We start from the raw sequence: 18460 nt of genomic DNA, 5'->3' as shown, positions 1-18460 counted from the left end.
GCTCCAACCCGTAATCGCCATTTCTCGCCGAGCCCATATTAAAGGTTCCTCGTGTTTCATGCTGGTAGCCGTCTTTGTACGAAGCCTTGTATGGAATCTTTGGAAGCTTAGAGCTCCCTCTCTCCCTGGGATTTTTTTTCCCACTTAATCCTCGGGACCCTACAGGAACGAAGGAGGCAGGGAAAGCATCAGCGGGCGACAAAATCCGGATCATGAGCTTACGGTAATAGCCGGAGCTTCAGGTACAGTAAGTGTCTCTGATTACCCTGTGCCTAATAAGATAAACGGCCTGGATGGAACCAGAACCACATCCCACTTCCAGTTCCAGATCCAGAAGCTGAAGAGTGGTAGGCAGGTCTTCGACATATCTTGGAAGACTGGGTTTCCTGGACATCGGAGTGGTCCATTGATCCATTTATTCTCCGATCCACCTCCATCTTCACCTTCACGAACTTGTCCTCCCACGTCTGATCCCCTTAAAATTCCCACCCCTTGTTTCCTCGCAAGCTTTGCAAACGGTGATACCATCAAGAAGTTCCATTCATCTTCCTTTCTTCCTCCCTCACCGTCTTTTTTTTTATTCTTCTTCTCTTCCTTCTCTTCCTTCTCTTCCTTCTCTTCCTTCTCTTTTGTGCTATTCTCGGCTTTCTTGTGTTGTGCTGCCTCCTCTTGTCCTACAAATCATCGAGGCTTCCTAGTGAACTCGATCCCGCCCTAGTATATTCTCAGAAGAAACTATCTCGCCGATCATTGTTTCCAAGTAATTGTTTCTTTACTTTCGTTTCTTCTTTGTCAACTTCATAAAACAATCGCGCTCCTTGTCGCACGGGGCATTCTTGAAGAGCTGTCGGCTGAGCCTCTTTCATTGCGCTATACTTATACACACCTACTCGTGCCCAGCGCCCTGCTTGAAATGGTCTCCCATCAACTTACAAGCCATATTGTCTAAAGACCCGCGCCCTTCTCAAATCAGATAAGATCTTCGGTTCACCAGATTTATCCGTGTCGTTCCCACGGAGGGATAGGCACTTGGTTTTCCGCTTACACCAAATCCTCGACGACTCTCCCGCACCACTCCTGGAAGCCCACGATGTTGACATCTAGCTACCATGGGAGCCTTGTGGCCTTTGAGGGATCTTCGGACTCTTCCATCTCAACCCAGCTCCGGCTTCTACCAGTGTCACCTCAAATACTCATCTTACCGAATATCCTAAACTACTTGCCTAACGAGACAGCGGACTCGACTTTCCACGCCGCAACTTTTATCCGAAAAGTCCACGATGCAGCTGCTGCGAGATTAGAAGCTGCCTTCAACTTTCTCAACGAAGCTACCCCCGACTCGAAGCGTCTCGTCTTTCTGAATGGGGGGACGCCATCTGCGTATGCGCTCTGCGTCAAGGCCATTGCCCAGCATGAAACAAATGGAGATTTCGAAAGGGCCGAGGGGCGTCTGCAAGCAATGATCGCGGGTGGCTTGGCTGGCCTTTCGGAGGTAGGGAAGAAGAATCTTCAAAAACGCCCGTCCCTGAGCTTTGCATCCGCGCTAGACGACGCCGATGCGTTTCTTTTCCAGGATCCCATCACTAGAGCCATGAGGGCCGCAGATGCTCTAGACCGACAAACAGAATCTCTCCAACCCAGCACGGACCTCGACCTGACGCTTAGTGCTGCTAGGCGACCCCGCCCGCGGAGCATGAGCCTTCCAATTTACGGCTACGTCGATCACCTTGGGGATGCAGCGCCGTTCTACGTTTTTGGAGCCCGTGCGGAAGGAGGAGGAGGAGGTCGGGCGAGCGAAGAACAGGCCATCGATGACTTCGACGAGGATAATCCTGGCGGCAGGACCTTCTTCCTGCAAAGTCCGAGGTTGGAACTGAGGAGTTTTTATGACGAGCCCGACGACATCGATCCTTTCAAACTGGATTCGAGCCTGAAAACCCCTATTTCGCCCCGCTCACCAAGTTGCATTGGCGAGGCCTACTGGGCCCCAATCAACTCGGCGGTTGCGCAGGATGATGAGGACCCCGTGGTCCTGGGCGAGGCCTCGATTATCCACATCGCCCCTTCTTCTGCTTCTAGGCGGAGCCTTAAGAGGGCTCGGTCCCTCGACCGGATGAGCATGAGCCGCGCACGATATCGCGACCTTCCTCTTCGGTTACCGTCGAACAGAGAGGCAGACCAAGGATTCGAAAACCTCGATGGCGCGAGGCGATTTTCGTGTGTTGACATCGCGGATGAGAGGGGCGGCTTGCCACTATCACCGACTTCAACCCGAGCAAGTTACGTGGGGGTCCCCAGGACGGTCTTTGTTCGGCGTTCCAGCGCAGCCAAGGTCACCCTCCTCGCGAAGCCCAAGAAGGAACGAAAAACGGGATGTGCTTCATACGTCGATAGGGGCACTGATGCGGAGGACATTATTACTGCGCCCGCCGAGGACGCCCGAGAACCCGTGCTGCCGTTCAGGGAGGATCTAGTGGTGTACTTCAAGAACGGCCGCCTGGACACCCTCATCGATAAATTCGTTCAAGCGTTTAGGGATGGTGGTATCTACGCGCCGGCGCCAGTGCAACCTTCGCGGTCCGAAGCGAGCAACAACGGCGGCTCTGAGCCCGAGACGACTGCTGCGCGCGTGGTGGAGGTGGAGCAGGTGCATGTGCGGAATCAACCTTGCCAAGAGGTCATTTCGGATCGACCATCTTCCGACGAAGAATACGATCCTTTCTCCTACCAAAAGCAGCCGCCGCCCTTACTAGCCTCGACCTCCTCCTGCAAGCCCGTCATCGTCTCAACCATAGTGACGCTATCGCCCTCCGCTCCGCCGACGCCCGCGCATACCCCACCGCCCCCTGCGTCGCCGCTCCACCCAGTCGAGACGACGCCAAGGCGAAGAACAATTCGCGACTTCGCCGTGCCGGGAAATCCCACTGCCGTGGCTGTCCAGAACGCCTTGCGGTCTTTGCTAGCCGAGTACTTCCCGGCTGAGGAGGACGGGTTTCACCAGTTTAACTTTCACCACCTCCCTGAGCTCGATGGCCTCTGGAGGCCGATCTTTAGGGAGGCTGGAAGTGGTAGCGACGACCGGCATGAGGAAGAAGGTGGGAGCAGCAGCATGCGGATGGTGGACCAGATTATTGCGTTTGGATCGCAGGCGGGCGTGAAGAGGGAGTTTGTGTCGAGTGTGGGGAGGAGGCTTGAGAAGTTGGGAGCGCAGCCGAGCGGCGTTTCGCGCAGTGGGAGGATTGATTTCAGGTAAGCAAACGCACTCAGTTTGAGAGCATCCAGAAGAAGAAATAACTAACACAGTCTCTCAGGTATCTCATTGCAAACGCCATGCAGGCATTCACCGCGCAGCCGCTCGCGAAACAATCCAACGACAACCCCTTCACGAATCCCTACCTCCTCGCGACTCTCATCATCCCCCACCTCGAGACGTATCTCGCCGCGCACTCCGAGGTGAGGTTACTCATCCTCGAGTATCCCCCGGAGCACCTAGCGACGGTGCTAGCCATCCAGCGTCTCGTCGGTGTTGATCTCATGAAAGTTGCCCAGATCGTCGACTCGAGCTCCACCGACTCGCCCTTCGCTCCGATCCGTAGCCACGGCGGTAGTCTAGACACCACGCCGTCCCATTCGCCGGCAATGTCCTCTCCTGCGGGATACTCCGGCGTCATTAACCTTTCACCTACACTTTCAGTCGAGAAGAGCCTTACGCCGTCGACGGCGAACTACCTCCTCACATCCACGGCCACCGACGCCGAAGTGTCTACCTTCCTCTCCACCATTTCCAAGGTCCTCTTCGAGATATCCCCCTTCTACGCCTACCACAACCACCACCACCACCAACACAAGACTCCTCGCCAACACAACCTCCACCACATCGACACCACCGCTGCCATTACCACGGAACGCTCCCCGCACCCCCGAAGCATCTCCCCACCTCTATCAGGCGCAACCTTCTCCACGATCCCCCACCTAACAATCTCCTCCCAAAGCCCCCCTCTATCTCCCACATCCCCTCAACCGCCCCCCCTCCCGCAAAGATCCCTCTCCCCCATCCGCTCCTCCGCTACCCCCTCGCCCTCCCCCACCGAAACCCCCGTCCAGACACCTTGCTCCCCCCAGCACGGGCGCTTCTCGCCGACGACCTCGACGGCTACGACCAAGACCACGGCCAGCATCATCGTCCGCGATAGGAAGCGCCTGCCGCTCGAGAAGGAGGATGAAGGGGTCGGGCTGGATCTCGAGGATGATTCGGACTTTGAGGATTTGGAGGAGAAGAGGCTGTTGCCTATTTTTATGAGGAGGCCTGTGGCGAGGAAGGGGAGTAGTCATAAGGCGTTGAAGTTTTTGGGGTTGGCTTGATGCGGTCTCACTATTTACGCTTCTGTTTTCATTTGCTCTTTTTACTATAACTTTTTCTTTCCTTCTTTTTTTTATGTTTCTTTTACATAGGGGCTCTTGGGCGGACGGGGCGAGGAGTGTGATATCAAAATTGGGGTACCTATAGGGACATGTTTGGTTGGGACAAGCGAATGGGATAGAATCCGTGTAAACTACGCCGGTCGGAATACATAATACGAATAGTGAAAAGCGTTTTGAAAACAGTCTTCCATCCATCTTGCTTCCTTCCAGAAGCCTTGAGGCACCACATGTTCAACATAGGATGTCCAGGCGATGAATGAAACACCCACACAAACAAGAAGACACCGGCACATGGGGAAACGGAACACTCTCCAGTCACGAAAGACGCACATACGGACAAGAGAAACATAGATGTATATGGCCAGTTTAATTTAACCCACACCCCCAACCAAAACAGCGGAGCATTCCAACGCACAAAAATAAAGAGACTCAATGGACTAAGTAAGACAGGGAACAAGCGTACAAAAAAAGGTTTGGCATGAAAGAAGTTGGCGGAGAGAAGCGAAAATGATCGGGGAAACGCAAAGAAACCGAAGAAGGAAAAAAGGAGAGAAAAAAAAGAACCGCAAACGTAAAGACGGATATTCTTCCACGTTCCCTCGACTGGTGCTTCAAACTATCATTCGCCCCAGAGACAGAGAGGAAAGGAAAGGGAAATCGTCCGAGGCTGTTGGGGAGAGCTCAGATACGGTGGTAATGCACACTTGAAGATGGCCTCTGTAAACTCCCCCATCACAGCTTCCTCGCTTCGCTACTTGCCCGACAGATCAGAACAATTGCCCACAATGCCCAACTTGGGAGAAGGTGCCTCGGTATGCAGGGATTCCTTGCCAGTGAAGAAGTCGAAGATAGAAAAAAGCAAAAAAACAAAAGCGAAAAGCGTCCATTACATCGATATGTCTGCGGCTGCCTTTGCAGGTATCCTTCAAAAAACAAGTTTGAGCGTTCCTCATCTGCCGGGCGGAGTCGAGGCTCTAGAGGTACAACTTCTCCCGTCTAAATGATCTGATAAAAAAAAAGAGTTTGAGAAACCATCTCCCCATTCTTGATGCGATTAGCCCTGCTCCCCCAATAACCAAATTAAGACTCCGTTACACCACACCACTGCCCATAACATCCCCCTCATATATGCGGTCCCCTAATCGTATCTGGGACTTCAAAACGTGCAACATATGTGTTTCGAGGAAGACGACAAAGTGCAGAACGGCCGGGCCATGGAAGTTCCATGGGAAAGCTTAGCAGCATCCGCCGTTGGAGGAGGGTCCAACACCTTGGCCGGGGCCGACTTGGACATTGGGCTTCGTGTTGCTCGCTGTCGCGGTGCCCATCCGCTCCTTGATTTGCCGGGCCATGGTCAGGAAGGCTTGTTCGACATTGCTGGCGTTCTTGGCGGAGGTCTCGAGGAATGGGATTCCGAGGCTGTCGGCGAATTCCTAATGAGATTGTTAGCGGCCTGTCCGTCATTCCCCAAGGCTTACCCCCTTAGGCAGCAGATGACTTGGCCGAGCTGTACGCCGGATCGTACGTTGGGAACAAAGGTACAACGCAGCAGGCAGACAAAGGATCAACACCACTCGGAGGGCCGAAGGGGGGCATGTATTCGTACCTTAGCAACAGTGTACTCCACAACTTTCTTATCCGCCATATCGCTCTTGTTGCCTACAAGCAACTTGTTGACACCATCGGTGGCGTAGCGGTCGATCTCCTGGAGCCACTGCTTAACGTTGTTGAAAGAGTCCATATCGGTGACATCGTAGACCACGCAGATGCCGTGCGCACCTCGGTAGTACGAGCTGGTGATGGTTCGGAATCGTTCTTGGCCGGCAGTATCCCACTATATTCAACCCATCAGTCATCAGGTCCCCTCCTGACACTTTGAGATGTGTATTTGTCCGGCAGCGTGGAATTCACTTACGATCTGAAGCTTCACCGTCTTTCCATCGAGTTCTATCGTTCGGATTTTCTAGGACGCTAAGTCAGTGTCGATGACTCTTTGCAGGCTGCCGTGGCTGATCTGATCATTCATTTGAAGAGCCAAGCGCAGGGGCACCTGTGTATGAGGCAGGAGACGTACGAAATCAACACCGATTGTGGAAATGTATGATTCCGTGTAGGTATCGTCGGCAAACCGCAAGAGAAGGCAAGACTTTCCGACACCGGAGTCTCCGATGAGGAGGAGCTTGAAGAGGTAGTCGTATCTTCAGACGCTGGTTAGTTCATTAATCACAAGGGGCGGGTATAGTCGCGATATCGATATCGGTTTCAACGTGGGCATTAAAACACTAGACATGAGTTAGATTCCATGGTGTTGACACTAAAGTGAGGCCTCCTTCAGGACCAGGCCGGCCCAAGGGACGGGGATGGATCAGACACATACTACTCAGGGTTCATGATGACGAAACAAGTGTGGTGATGCTTGGGGAGGAAGCGGTAAAGGCACTAGCGAGACCGATGAAGAATAAAAAAAAGGGTGGGATATCCTAGAGATTATAAAGTCGATGGTATGCCTTGATCTTGGGGATGGCGGGTGAAAGAAGTCGTCAAGCGGTTGGGGTTGATGTTGAGGTCGGGAGTTGCCAGGCTGCGGCGTTCTGCTACGTCAAAGGTGAACAAAAGGACTGGGTCGACTGGGTAGACTGGACGGTCCTGGAAAGTACGGAGTAAGGGGCCGTGACCTGCCAGTGGTCACTGGGCAGTGGTGCAACAATGCACCGTCACTCGTCAGCACTGCCAAGACGAGACAAGAGCCTGCGGCTGAACCTCGGGGAAGTTGATCGCCATCACGTGAAGGGAAGGGAATCAAATCAGCTGACAGTGTAGCGATTGAGCCTGAACTGGTGACCAAGGAGAGACCAGCATCATTAAAACGACGAGTGTCTACTGAGGCCGTTACTCAGTAGAAACAGCCATGATCCTCTTTTGGGACTGAAACTATTCGTTTGAAGAGTCTATGAAAGGATATCAGGGTCTCCTTGAACTTCGTTATGAATTTGGCTTCCAGATTGGCAACATGACGGCTCATGGTTCAACCGTCGACAATAAGGTTCAATTTGAAGTTCTAGAAGTTCCAGCGTGTCTCTGTACCTCCTGTATTGCTCAGTAAATTGATGAGAGACCGCTGAGGCGGGCTCATCAACCCAACTTAGAACGCCAGCATTGCGACCGGCCATTCCTCTTCATGGTCACCAAGACACAATTCCTCGTCATTTACTGGCGCTGTACATGTAGAATTGCAGGATTGTGACTAGATCCAACCGTCATCTCTTATCATACTTGCCAGCCTCAGACACACAGGCTGTACCAGAGACATGGCATCACAACAGACCTCACGACAACGGCAAAACAGCACAGCATCAACGACGAAATCGCTGCCTGGCCAGAACGGAGAACAATCCAAGGCCCCTACTATCCAGCCCAAATCCAGCCATGTCTCGGACCCTTTCCTCCAGCCCTTTCTTGATCCCAAATTTAATCCTGCTGCCTATCTGAACGCATCTCTACCCCCGCTCCAACATGCCGGCGTCGCTTCTGCGAAAGCAGCAAACGGGAAGCAGGCCGTCCCGCTGTCGGAGCTGTCATCGGAGTCGCAAGGGCTGGCGAACAATCTGAACGCTCACACGACGAGGTTAACGAACACCCTGACCCAACTTACAGACGACATTCTCCGGAGCGGGAGTCGGTTAGCGTACGAGGTTGAGTTGCTCAGGGGTGAGGCTCTAGCATTTTCCGAGACTCTCCACGAGACATTAGGGAAGGATATCGAAAAGTTCGTTCCGGGTGGCCTTCAAAACGCCCAAATCAAAATCGAGGAGACTAGTGCGGGATCTGAAGAGCAACCAAAGGAGGGTAGTGGCAAGGAGGACGGTACGACGCCCGACGAGCCTGACTTCGTCAAGCAGCTCCGCACCCTGACCCTCGTCCGGTCAAGACTCGACGCAGTCATCAAAACCTTCGGCCAAGCCATGGACTTTCCCTTCCCGCCCTCCGAGCTATCAGTCGGCTCCTCATTTCTTTCCGTCTCCGCCCCGGAACCCGGCAAAGAGCAGCGGAGCTCGGAGGAGAAGGGCCAACACGTGCTCAAGTCTCTGCGGGATGAGATCTCGACACTATTGGCAGATGAGGATCCCATTCGCGGCATCGAGAAAGCCGCCGAGAGAGTGGCCGAGCTCAAGGAACTGACGACGGTGTGGAACGGTACCGCTGAGGAAAGGGGCCGGACAAAATTCATAGAGACGCTGGCGAAGATGGTCGAGGATGCGCATAGGGATCTGCTCAAGGAGATGGAGCCTGCTGCTAAGACTGCGGGGGGGAGGTCGAGGAAGGGAAGTGTTGCGAAGAGTGCGGGCACGGAACAAAAGACGTATTCTGGTGGATATGGACTGATAAGCCAACTTCAAAAGATTCGGGGTGGACTATAGAGAAAGGTGAATAGATATCCTTCAGCAGCACTGGACCATCCTATTCCACTTAATTCTGATCACTCAAAGTGAAGTCTTCCTGGTGCCACGTTCACCTATGTGTTCCTTCCCTTAGACGGTCTACGATTTCTAACTTGAGGGAACGAGAATGAACCCCGACGCATAGCGAGTCAGCAATATTCGACCTGAATCTGTATCCCCCACGCAACTGATATCTTGCCTCGACTCAACTGCCACGAGAAACCGGAGGCATGGGCCTCTGATGTGGGAATGGAACGGGAACTGGCGACTCTATTTGTATCGACAAGGAGGCATTCGGAGTGTTAAATATTAACAACTCGATGATGTTCTATAGACAGAATCTCGTTACAGACACTCAATGGGTCACAGTAATGGCACCTATTTCGGTCTCTTACGATAATACTCGTTCGAGTGAAAATGAATGATGAATTTGACTATGCCTTCCTAGCTGTTCCCTGCCTCTCTGCCACAATACCCGGGCCCCGAGAACGGGTTTGGCCTGTCCTCGCCGGTTTTCGCATACTCAACTAGAAAGAAATTCACAAGATGAAAGCAAGACTAACAGTACATGCATGAACCATAGGAATACAGTCCGATTAGGAGTTCTCAATCCAGAACCACACTGGAAGCCAACTCGCCAGCGGTGTTTTTAAAGACTCGGTCAAGAGCCCAACATGGACGAGAGAAGACATTCACCAATCCCGATACTATCGATGCACTCTCCAAAGCACCCTCCCACGTTCCGTACACTTTCCACTCATACCGTTTCTTGCCTGCTGTGCTCAACGTGAAATATGAGAAAAACAACAATCGTCCTCCGCGTTCGATCCAGCTCAACTTCTCCGCTCTCATTCCTGGTTTTAGAAACCAATTAAGTCATTGATGCTCATGGAGTCATCCCTAACATCGACGATGACATAGTCATTTTCCTCGTCCATGTACATGACGAGATAAGGCCTGCCGGCGATAGGAACATTGGGGTCCGCGGCATCAGCGGCAGCATTGTGCCTAGTAGTACCGGCCTCGTAACTGAGGGAGACAAGCTCCAGACCACGGAGGTAGCCGACCTCGGCGTACTCGCTATCAATGAAGTAGCACGGAGGTTGAAGGAAGTAGGTCTTCGTATCTACATTATAGAACGCAAGGTCATTGATCGCATGCACCTCATACTTGATGCTGCCGAGAGCGGCCTCGCGAGTTTCAAAGACCTCGAGCCGGCCATTGGTGAACTGGATCCAGGGATATGACAACTTAACACGGGTGCCAATTCCACCGGGCACAGTCAGGTTCCTGTCGCGGGCCTCGAGGGGCAGATCTCGAACTTGGCCGACAAACTTGGCCGTTTGAGGAGAGGACTTAGCCAACTCTTTCTTGGCGCTCTCGAGAATTTCGTTGCGCTCATTGAAAGCCTTCTGGACCTTGTCCTCGGAGGCGCCCCTTCCGCCACTGGAGATCGTCGTCAACTTACCATAGCTTGACGCTCGGGAGGTGAATTCCGAACGGATGCCGAAATCGAAGTCCTTGAAGGCATTCTCGGAATTCTTGCAAATGACCAACTCATTCTGGCTGATCGATCGGGGCTTTTGATTCACAATGTTACCAAGGACGTTGGTAGCTCTGTTGAAGGTGAGAGGTTTTCCGCGCACGGCGAGATTTTTCGAGTATCGAAAAGGGTTGGGTGAATCCTTGGCCCTGACGTAGTCAGCCATCTTTCCGCGCTCAGTGATCTCATTCATGGCGCGATCCAGGTCGTTTCGGAACGTGAACATGCTGTCCTCGCCGTCAGGGCCGGCACCCTCATAGCTAAGAGCACCAAGACGAGGAGCGCCGGAAGACGAATGAGCGACAATAGGAGAGGTTCGCTTCTTCTTCTCCGGGTTACCCATCTCATCAAGGCTATCTCTGAGGCTTCCAATTGAGAGACGTTTTCGGCATGTCCTCAGCATACCGCTGATGTTTCGCGAGCGTTGACTGCTGCTCTTGCTGGGGCAAGCTTTGAAGCGAACGGACGTCAGTACGAATTCTGAGCAAATCAATGTATGCGGCTTGGAGATTTCACTTACTTGAGAACCTAACCGAGGAGAGGCCGTCCTCGCTAGAAGCAGTTGGCCTCGGGGCCAGACTGTAATCGTCGGGCACTGTTTGTTCGAACGACTCGGTGGTGAAACAGCCAGCGCCACCTTTCTGGGAGCTGCCAGATACCGACGAACTAGAGTCCTCGGAGGATCGTCCGGACGACTTCTTGAAAAGATTGGTGGTCTTCGCACTGAAGGACCGAGAGACTTTCTTAACAAGCTTGGTGATGGACTCGCCGCCAGCTGTGGAGTCGCTGTTCGTCTTGATGGCGGGGCTTAGGTCGGACGCCGTCCTCTGCCATTTCTTGGGCTTGGAGGCTTGACCAGGATAACTTGATTTATCCATGATGAGATATACTCAAGTGAGTATGCCAAGTGATTCGGGGACAGTTTGGATCGATACACTTGTCCAATCCGAGCGGATCGTCAGACGTGGGGATAGACCTTGTGACTGGCGCCGAAGGGCACGAAACGATTAACTGGCTTACCGGTACTCAAGTACGAAAGAATGTGGTTCACAAGGGGTACCAACAGATACAGATGCTTTGTCGGGGGGCACCGTGATTGCGGAGTCGTTGATATCGATGGAGGATGTCGAGAAGCTGGTTAAAAGAGCGGAAACAGGATGCTACAGTGCTGGGAAAACGCAACTGCAACACTTCTAGAGGACGATGAGGTGAAGAAGGGATGAATGTTTTACGCGCCGAGGTTTGAATCGAGGTTTACCTTGTCGAGTCGCGTTCCTGTTGGCCCGGCGGTGGAAGTCGGCCAAGGGGGGAAGGACGTTTCCAGGAGACATACATCGAGGAAGCTACAGGAAGAGCCCTCGTGGTGTATTAAACATATACTCAACGACCATGACAGAGTCTCTGAGACTTAGAACTTAGGCAACGACAGTGTAAGTGGGCTCCTTCTTGATATTCTTCCAGGGCGTGGGATTAACAAGGACTAACACGGGGTGAGGAGGAATGAGGCGGGAGCTCCCCAGACTCAATGACATCACTGGGGTGAAGAGGAAGGTCCAAATGCAGGAATCCCACTTCCATAGCATTGTAGCTAAGTCTTATAGTATTGATCATATTCCCTTGGATGGATTGGTGGAAGGACAAGTCTCTCCAGGTCTCTCTGATTGTCCTGAGACTGCCTAGGGATTCTGGAGTTGGGTGGTACTATAGAAAGCTGGGAATCTGGTAGAGAGGGAGTCCGGTACTGGCAATGTATTCAATCAATTTTTTTTATCAAAGTCTAGATAACCAGCTGAGAAGGAATGAGCTTAATGGTCCCCTTCTCTTTATAAGAGAGATCGAGGTGGAGTAAAGATGAGTGAGATCTATCAAGGATAGACAGGAAAGATGATGAAGGAAATATAGGATTTTCTTCTTCATGATTATGCTGTCTCTGTCTCGGGGCTTAGATACAGATACAGACATCCACCCTGTTTGTCTTGATGAATAGAATTGAATTGGTTGGTGTCTAAAATACAGAGCGTAAGAAAGAGGGTTCTAGTATTTTGGGGCAAAATATTCTTCTCTTGACTGATGGTGCAGACAGAGACACTTAGAAATTTTCTACACCCCAGAGACAAAGATTGAGACCTGGATTCAACAGACACTTACCATCACTCCTTCCCGCTCTTGGAATCACCATAAATCCAAGACCTCAAACCCTTCAAAGCATTCGTCCTCCGCAGCCATGGCCAAGCCGGAGCCGACTCCCACCTCAGACTCCCCGCGTCCCTGCGCAAGATGCAAGACGAACCCCGCCACCGTCAAGCTAAGGACCGAATCCACATGCCCGTAACCTCAACCCCGCCATGCCCCTCGATCTGCCATAACATCCCAACTCTTCGGACCCTGATGCAGCTAACCCAAAAATCAGAACATGTTTCCAATCCTTCACTCATAATAAGGCTGTCAAGAGACTAGGCCTCCTCCGTAAGGAGCTCGTCGGACCCCGCGAGAAGCGTACATGTCGCTACCTCGCCGGACTCTCCTTCGGGCCCTCATCGACGGCGCTCGTTCAGATATTAGATGAGAACCTCAAGTATGTCCGCGCGAGGGCGAACCCTAATTCCCCGGTCGCGTACGAATTGATCGTAGCCCACGTCGACACAGACCTCAGACCTCACCCCGCCAAGGGCTCTAATGGTGATGCCCAAACAAACGGCTCTCCTGCTACGGCGCTGCTACAAAGGTATCGCGAGAAGTTCCCAGAGATAGACTTCCGCCTCATCCCCCTAAGCTCCGCCTTCTACATATCCTCCATAGACTGGCCCTCCCTCCCCTCCACGGACCCCACCTTAGATCCCCAGTCCCGCATGCAATCCCTCTTCGACGCACTTCCCTCCGTAACCTCCAAAGCCGACATCCTCCGTCTCTTTCTCCGCCGCATCCTCCTCTCCTTCGCCGTGGAGAACTCGTGCGAGGCCCTCTTACTGGGCTGCACGACCACCGCCCTGGCTGAACTCACCCTCGCCGAGGTCGCCAAGGGAAGAGGCTTCTCCGTCCCCTGGCAGATCAACGACGGTCCCTTCCCCCTTCTTGGATCCGAACAGGGAGCTCCCAGGAGTATGCAAGTTTACTATCCCTTACGAGACGTCTTCCGCAACGAGATTCATACGTACCTCCGTTTCGCCGACCCGTCGCTGTCGGATATTATCGTGTCGAACCCACCCGCCTCGGCGGATGTGGTCTCCCACAAGGATCTTAGCATCGAGGAGGCGATGGTTCGCTACTTTGAGAGCGTCGAGGAGGGGTACCCCGCTGTGGTTGCGAATGTGGTTCGCACCACGGGTAGACTCGCGCGGGCTGGGATGAGTGGAGGCGGAGGGGGCACAGCGTGTAGGCTGTGCGGTGTGGCGGTTGATGAGAGCGGGGATGCGAGGTGGAAGGGCGAGATAGGAGTTGGGCCAGAGGAAGATGGCGGAGACTCGAAGCTTTGTTACGGGTGCGAGAGGTCTATTCGTGGGTAGAAAGTGTAGAACTGGTCTTTATGCTTACGGAGTTACGATTGGAACGGATTTTCGAGGCGATTCAGCTCGATAGACAAAAGGAAAAAGATTTGCGGCATGGTATTATGTACATGCACGACTTCCGCCATCCAACTATTTCTCGTTCCAGTGCTTTTCCAAAATCTTTAACCTAATATGGCCCGGACGCCAAGACAAGAAGAGAATGGCCTGAACTTCTACGAAGAGAGAGCTGGGCTCATTCCAAAACGGTATAAACGATGCATGCCCAAGCAATGCGCCTTCCCCTACCGAGACCCCTGAAACTAACAGATGCGTCCCATCGCCGCCACATCACTCTATTCCTTCCAAATTTTAGAGTTTCTTCTCCTGTGTGTCCAATGCTACTGGAGGCAGTATCCTCAGTTCGAGGCTCCGGATGAACTTATTCGTCTGCTCGGCGAGGGAAAGGGTCAAGATCGTGTGAGGTAAGATCCTGGAAAGGTGGGGAAGGAATCCCTTGTAGATGGCGAAGAATCCCTCGGTGCGGATGGTCTTTGTAAGGCAGTCGAAGACACCGTTGTACAGGTTACCGTTTTGGTTGTAAAGTCGAGACATGATGGTGTCTAACGAAAAGAGAAGGAAAAAAAAGTTAGTAAAAACCCCCAGAGATCCGCAGGAAGATCGGAGTGAGAGGGACCAAACATACCAGGCGGGTGCATGACGCAGCAGACCACAAAGCCGCTCACGGCGCTGCTAGTAAGGTGAAGGGCCGGACCCTCCTCCATACCGAGATGTCTCACCAACCTCCTCTTGGCAAAGAAGTAGGTCGGCAGCTGTACCGAGCTTCCCATACCAGTCCTAATCATCGCAGCGCTGATTCCTCGATACAACCCCCCAACGCCCTCGCCCTTGTAGATCTGCGACATGCCGTCGAAGAGATTCTTATACTTGTGTTGCGTGCCGACTGGAAGGAAAGGAGAGTAACTCTGCAGGCGGGTCTTGACGAGGAAAAAGGGGCTTCCCATGGCGGCGCCGATGACCCCGGATGACGCACCGCAAAACATGTTGATACCGAGGCTCTGCGTCGTCTCGTTTCCGAAGATGAGCTTAGTTAGCGGTTTGCGCATGGGCTCGTAGAATCCGAGACGGCATCCGTTGAGGAGAATCTGGTAGATGTAGGCGGTGCCGATACCGCGGTAGATGCCGCGCAAGCCCTCATTCCTAACAATGACCGATACGCCATGGATGGGACCGCGGTAGTGGTGAGGTTGATGTCCCTTGTCCTGAAGCTCGCCTTGCAGCTGCATTCTACATGAGAGTTCGATGTTAGCGTTCTAGTCCGGAGGTCCCGGTATTCGGAAGGAGGTGGCCGAGGTATGCGCACCGAATCTTGACCGTCTCGAAGGGATGGGTAGCCGTGACGGCGCCGCAAGCGGCTATACCGCCAGCAATAAAGGCTCTGCATCGCGAGTTAGTACTCCGTGGGACATAACTTCGAGGGAGTAGCTGCGATTTCGGAGGACGTGCCCTATGGTTGTAGACATGGTGGCCCTTCTCCCAGTCTCCCCAGCCTGATGACGCTTGTCCTTTTTATTTCCCCCTCTTCGATCTTGATGTATTCCTTTCGTCTAATTTCCGTCGATTCGAATAAACGCTCACACGATGGGATCTATATATCGACCATGGTGGATTAGTTCGAGACTCTCGAAGGAGTCATCGCGTCGGGATGCGATACGTCGGCAATGAAGAAGCCGACGGGGAAATTGTTGGAGCAACCTACATGTGCTCTATCGCCGGATTCGACTGTTAGGGGAAAAAAAAATCCAAAAACTTCAAAGGATCAGAATCGGTCAACCGTAGGACAGAGGCGTCGGCTGGGGCCCAGACTGCCGGTTTCCCTTTCGTCGCTTGAACCGTCTCACGAAGTATAGTTCGTTGAGGTTGCGAGGACGAAGGTGGAGGAAAGCTGGCACTGGGGGATTGTTTTTTGTGACTCCCACATTCCCCTGCGAAAGCGCCGATTTGAACCGCTGGGGAAAAATCTTGACCGCCATCGGCAGTCGCAACCGGGGTTTAGCGGGTCGCCCAAAACCCCGAGCTTTGAGATATTAAGGCCTAATTTGGGCTTAGCTCGCTGATGTGATTCAAGGGGTTCTACCAAATCGTGGGGCTGACATTTCAATTAGCGCTGATGTCGGGTTTCGGTGGTTCAGCGCATTCGGATTTGAAGACCGATTTCGTTGACTGAACTGCACCATTACGAAGCACAGGAGTGTATTTCCCCGTCCTGGGTCGCGTGGGCTCCAAGCAACGGTGCATTGTGGGCTCGGGAGCGTGCGAAAGTGGGGGATTGCCACTGCAAATGCTTCTGTTGGAGAAGAAATCGACTGGGCCCTCCCGCAAAGTTTGAAACGCTTGATTTGATTGATCAAGCTGAGGGGACCCATGCTGATCAAGATTCCCAAAGCCAGTCCAGGCCGAAATAGGCGACCCGAATCTCCCTGAGCTACCAATTTTTTCCCCCATGTCATGCTTAAAACTCTCCCCATAACTTGTGCCCCTCTTCAGACCGAAGCGCCGTTGCAAACCTCGTCCTGAGCTAAGCGAATCTCGGAGGGCCGCATTCAACACCAACGATGTCTTCCACACCAATGGACCTCGATGCCCCTGGTTCATCGACTCCCAATGGAATCAATCTTAATAGGGTCATTGGCGGCCCATCGAACACCACGTCCCAATTGAGCGACGTCATAAGTACATTCAGACCCACCAAGGTATGGTGCGCGCCCCGAAGCCTCGAGCTAGCTCATAGCTATACTCTCGCGAACAACTGCGACCCTGGGCGAAATGGACGATGGAAGCTAATGGATCTGTCTTTACATAGCTCTTCCGCCGAGAAGATGTCAAGGACGGCCAACCTAGACCGCGTGTCCTCTCGCTGGACTTTGACGACCCCGGCGAGCTTCTCATGACGTCCGAGAGCGACGAGACGATCCAGATCTACAACGTCAAGGATGGGCTGCACAACAAGACGTTATTAAGCAAAAAGTACGGAGTAAAGCTCGCCAGGTTTACGCATACAAGCTCCAGCATCATCTACGCTAGTACCAAACAAAATGGTGATCCAGCCTCGATTCGCCCTCTTCCAAGCCGTGTGCTGCTAGCCCAATTGCTAAAGCTAACACTCCTCCCTGTGTGCCAGATGCTATAAGATACCTTGCAACTCACGACAACTCCTTCATTCGATACTTCGAGGGCCACGAGGGCCGAGTGACCTGCCTCACCATGCACCCAGGACATGATAACTTCATCTCGTGTAGCCTTGACAATACCGTTCGCCTGTGGAACATATCCACCAAGCAATGGGTCGGCCAGCTCTTCCTCAACACTCCCTACCTAGCCGCCTACGACCCTTCGGGGAACATCTTCGCCGTGGCCTCCCCCAGCAGCGGCACCGTCCTCCTCTACGACTGCAAGAACTTTGACAAGGCCCCCTTCTCCGTGTTCGACGTCGTCGAGCAGTGCAAGGATTACGACCGGCAATGGCTCCTCAAGGGCTGGACCAAACTCGAGTTCTCCAACGACGGCAAGTCTCTCTTGCTCGGCACAAAGGGGCCCGGCCACTTCCTCCTCGACGCCTTCGACGGCACTCTGAAGGCCTTCCTGCGCAAACCCGAAGGCGGCACTACTAGACTGGCCCCCGGGGAGACTACGACGGCGAACGGTTCGTCTGGCGGCAGTCCCGGTGGCGGCGCATCGATGGAGAGCAGTGGTGACTGCTGCTTCACGCCCGACGGTCGGTTCGTGCTCAGTGGCTCGAGGAAGGACGTGTTAGGTTGGGATATCAAGCATGCGGGTGAGAACAAGGTGCTCGATCCGACCTTTGTACTCGAGGAGAAGAGGGAGGCGGCGGTCATTGAGTTCAATCCTAGGTATAACCATTTTGCGACAGCGGATGAGGATGTGATTTTCTGGGTCCCCGATCTAGGCTACTGAAGGGCGTTTCATCATCCCCTGTTCTAAGGGAGGGAAATGATGGTTGGTATTTAACACTTGTGTGATATTTCGATAAAAGGTCATGATGAGCCTGGCGTTGGGAGTATATACCATCGGAGAGCGAGTCTGTGCGAAGCAAGATCCAAAGAATTACTGGGATTATTCTGCGTCCGCTTAAATGAGTTGAAATTATCTATTCGGCGATTGCCTGTTCGAACTTGTCGATCGTTGAAGCTAGCGGCCTTCCCTTCTGCCTACCAACTTCGCAGTCAGACTCATGTGTGAGGCTCTGAGGTGCAACCCGTCGTTGGTCGACAGAAAACGACGAGTGAACACCCTACTTGCCCTGTGTGCTTAAAATAGCACAGACCCTGGAACACTGCAACAACAGTGGACCTTCAAAAAGCCAGTCGGCCCGGGATTTGGCCTGGGGTTTACTCCCTTTGTCTGGAGGTGGCATCTCTTGGTTGCGTCTGTTTACACACGCGAAGCACGCTGAGTTCAGTCTACCTGTCCTCCCCAAACTGGAGAACCCGCCTCTAAACCGGCCGGGTAGAGTTGATGGCCCTCGTCGCTGC

At 53.1% G+C, this 18460-nt stretch overlaps 5 protein-coding genes and 2 pseudogenes across 5 annotated transcripts; 4 read left to right on the top strand and 3 right to left on the bottom strand.

Annotated features, from left to right (window-relative positions):
• Positions 1 to 1090: 1090 nt before the first annotated feature.
• On the top strand, positions 1091 to 4362 carry SAPIO_CDS6013 (uncharacterized protein; the record flags this gene model as incomplete). The annotated part of the gene is made up of 2 exons (XM_016788216.1): positions 1091 to 3249; positions 3312 to 4362. The coding sequence occupies 2 exons, from the start codon at positions 1091 to 1093 to the stop codon at positions 4360 to 4362; spliced, it is 3210 nt and encodes a 1069-aa protein (XP_016642532.1).
• Positions 4363 to 5657: 1295 nt separating this feature from the next.
• On the bottom strand, positions 5658 to 6813 carry SAPIO_CDS6012 (annotated as a pseudogene; the record flags this gene model as incomplete).
• A 917-nt stretch (positions 6814 to 7730) lies between these two features.
• On the top strand, positions 7731 to 8840 carry SAPIO_CDS6011 (annotated as a pseudogene; the record flags this gene model as incomplete).
• Positions 8841 to 9721: 881 nt separating this feature from the next.
• Positions 9722 to 11282, bottom strand: SAPIO_CDS6010 (uncharacterized protein; the record flags this gene model as incomplete). The annotated part of the gene is made up of 2 exons (XM_016788215.1): positions 9722 to 10854; positions 10925 to 11282. 2 exons carry the CDS (start codon positions 11280 to 11282, stop codon positions 9722 to 9724), a joined length of 1491 nt encoding a protein of 496 aa, XP_016642531.1.
• Positions 11283 to 12628: 1346 nt separating this feature from the next.
• Positions 12629 to 13907, top strand: SAPIO_CDS6009 (Uncharacterized protein; the record flags this gene model as incomplete). Its single annotated transcript, XM_016788214.1, has 2 exons — positions 12629 to 12732; positions 12815 to 13907. 2 exons carry the CDS (start codon positions 12629 to 12631, stop codon positions 13905 to 13907), a joined length of 1197 nt encoding a protein of 398 aa, XP_016642530.1.
• A 351-nt stretch (positions 13908 to 14258) lies between these two features.
• Positions 14259 to 15570, bottom strand: SAPIO_CDS6008 (uncharacterized protein; the record flags this gene model as incomplete). Its single annotated transcript, XM_016788213.1, has 5 exons — positions 14259 to 14509; positions 14593 to 15194; positions 15271 to 15345; positions 15410 to 15414; positions 15568 to 15570. 5 exons carry the CDS (start codon positions 15568 to 15570, stop codon positions 14259 to 14261), a joined length of 936 nt encoding a protein of 311 aa, XP_016642529.1.
• Positions 15571 to 16522: 952 nt separating this feature from the next.
• SAPIO_CDS6007 (WD domain-containing protein) lies at positions 16523 to 17882 on the top strand (the record flags this gene model as incomplete). Its single annotated transcript, XM_016788212.1, has 3 exons — positions 16523 to 16660; positions 16771 to 17005; positions 17089 to 17882. The coding sequence occupies 3 exons, from the start codon at positions 16523 to 16525 to the stop codon at positions 17880 to 17882; spliced, it is 1167 nt and encodes a 388-aa protein (XP_016642528.1).
• Between the last annotated feature and the right edge of the window lie 578 nt (positions 17883 to 18460).

The sequence above is a fragment of the Scedosporium apiospermum genome (assembly GCF_000732125.1).
Source record: "Scedosporium apiospermum strain IHEM 14462 chromosome Unknown SEQ_SAPIO_0099, whole genome shotgun sequence".
NCBI classification, from domain to species: Eukaryota; Fungi; Ascomycota; class Sordariomycetes; order Microascales; family Microascaceae; genus Scedosporium; species Scedosporium apiospermum.
This window is presented reverse-complemented; position numbering and strand designations above follow the sequence as displayed.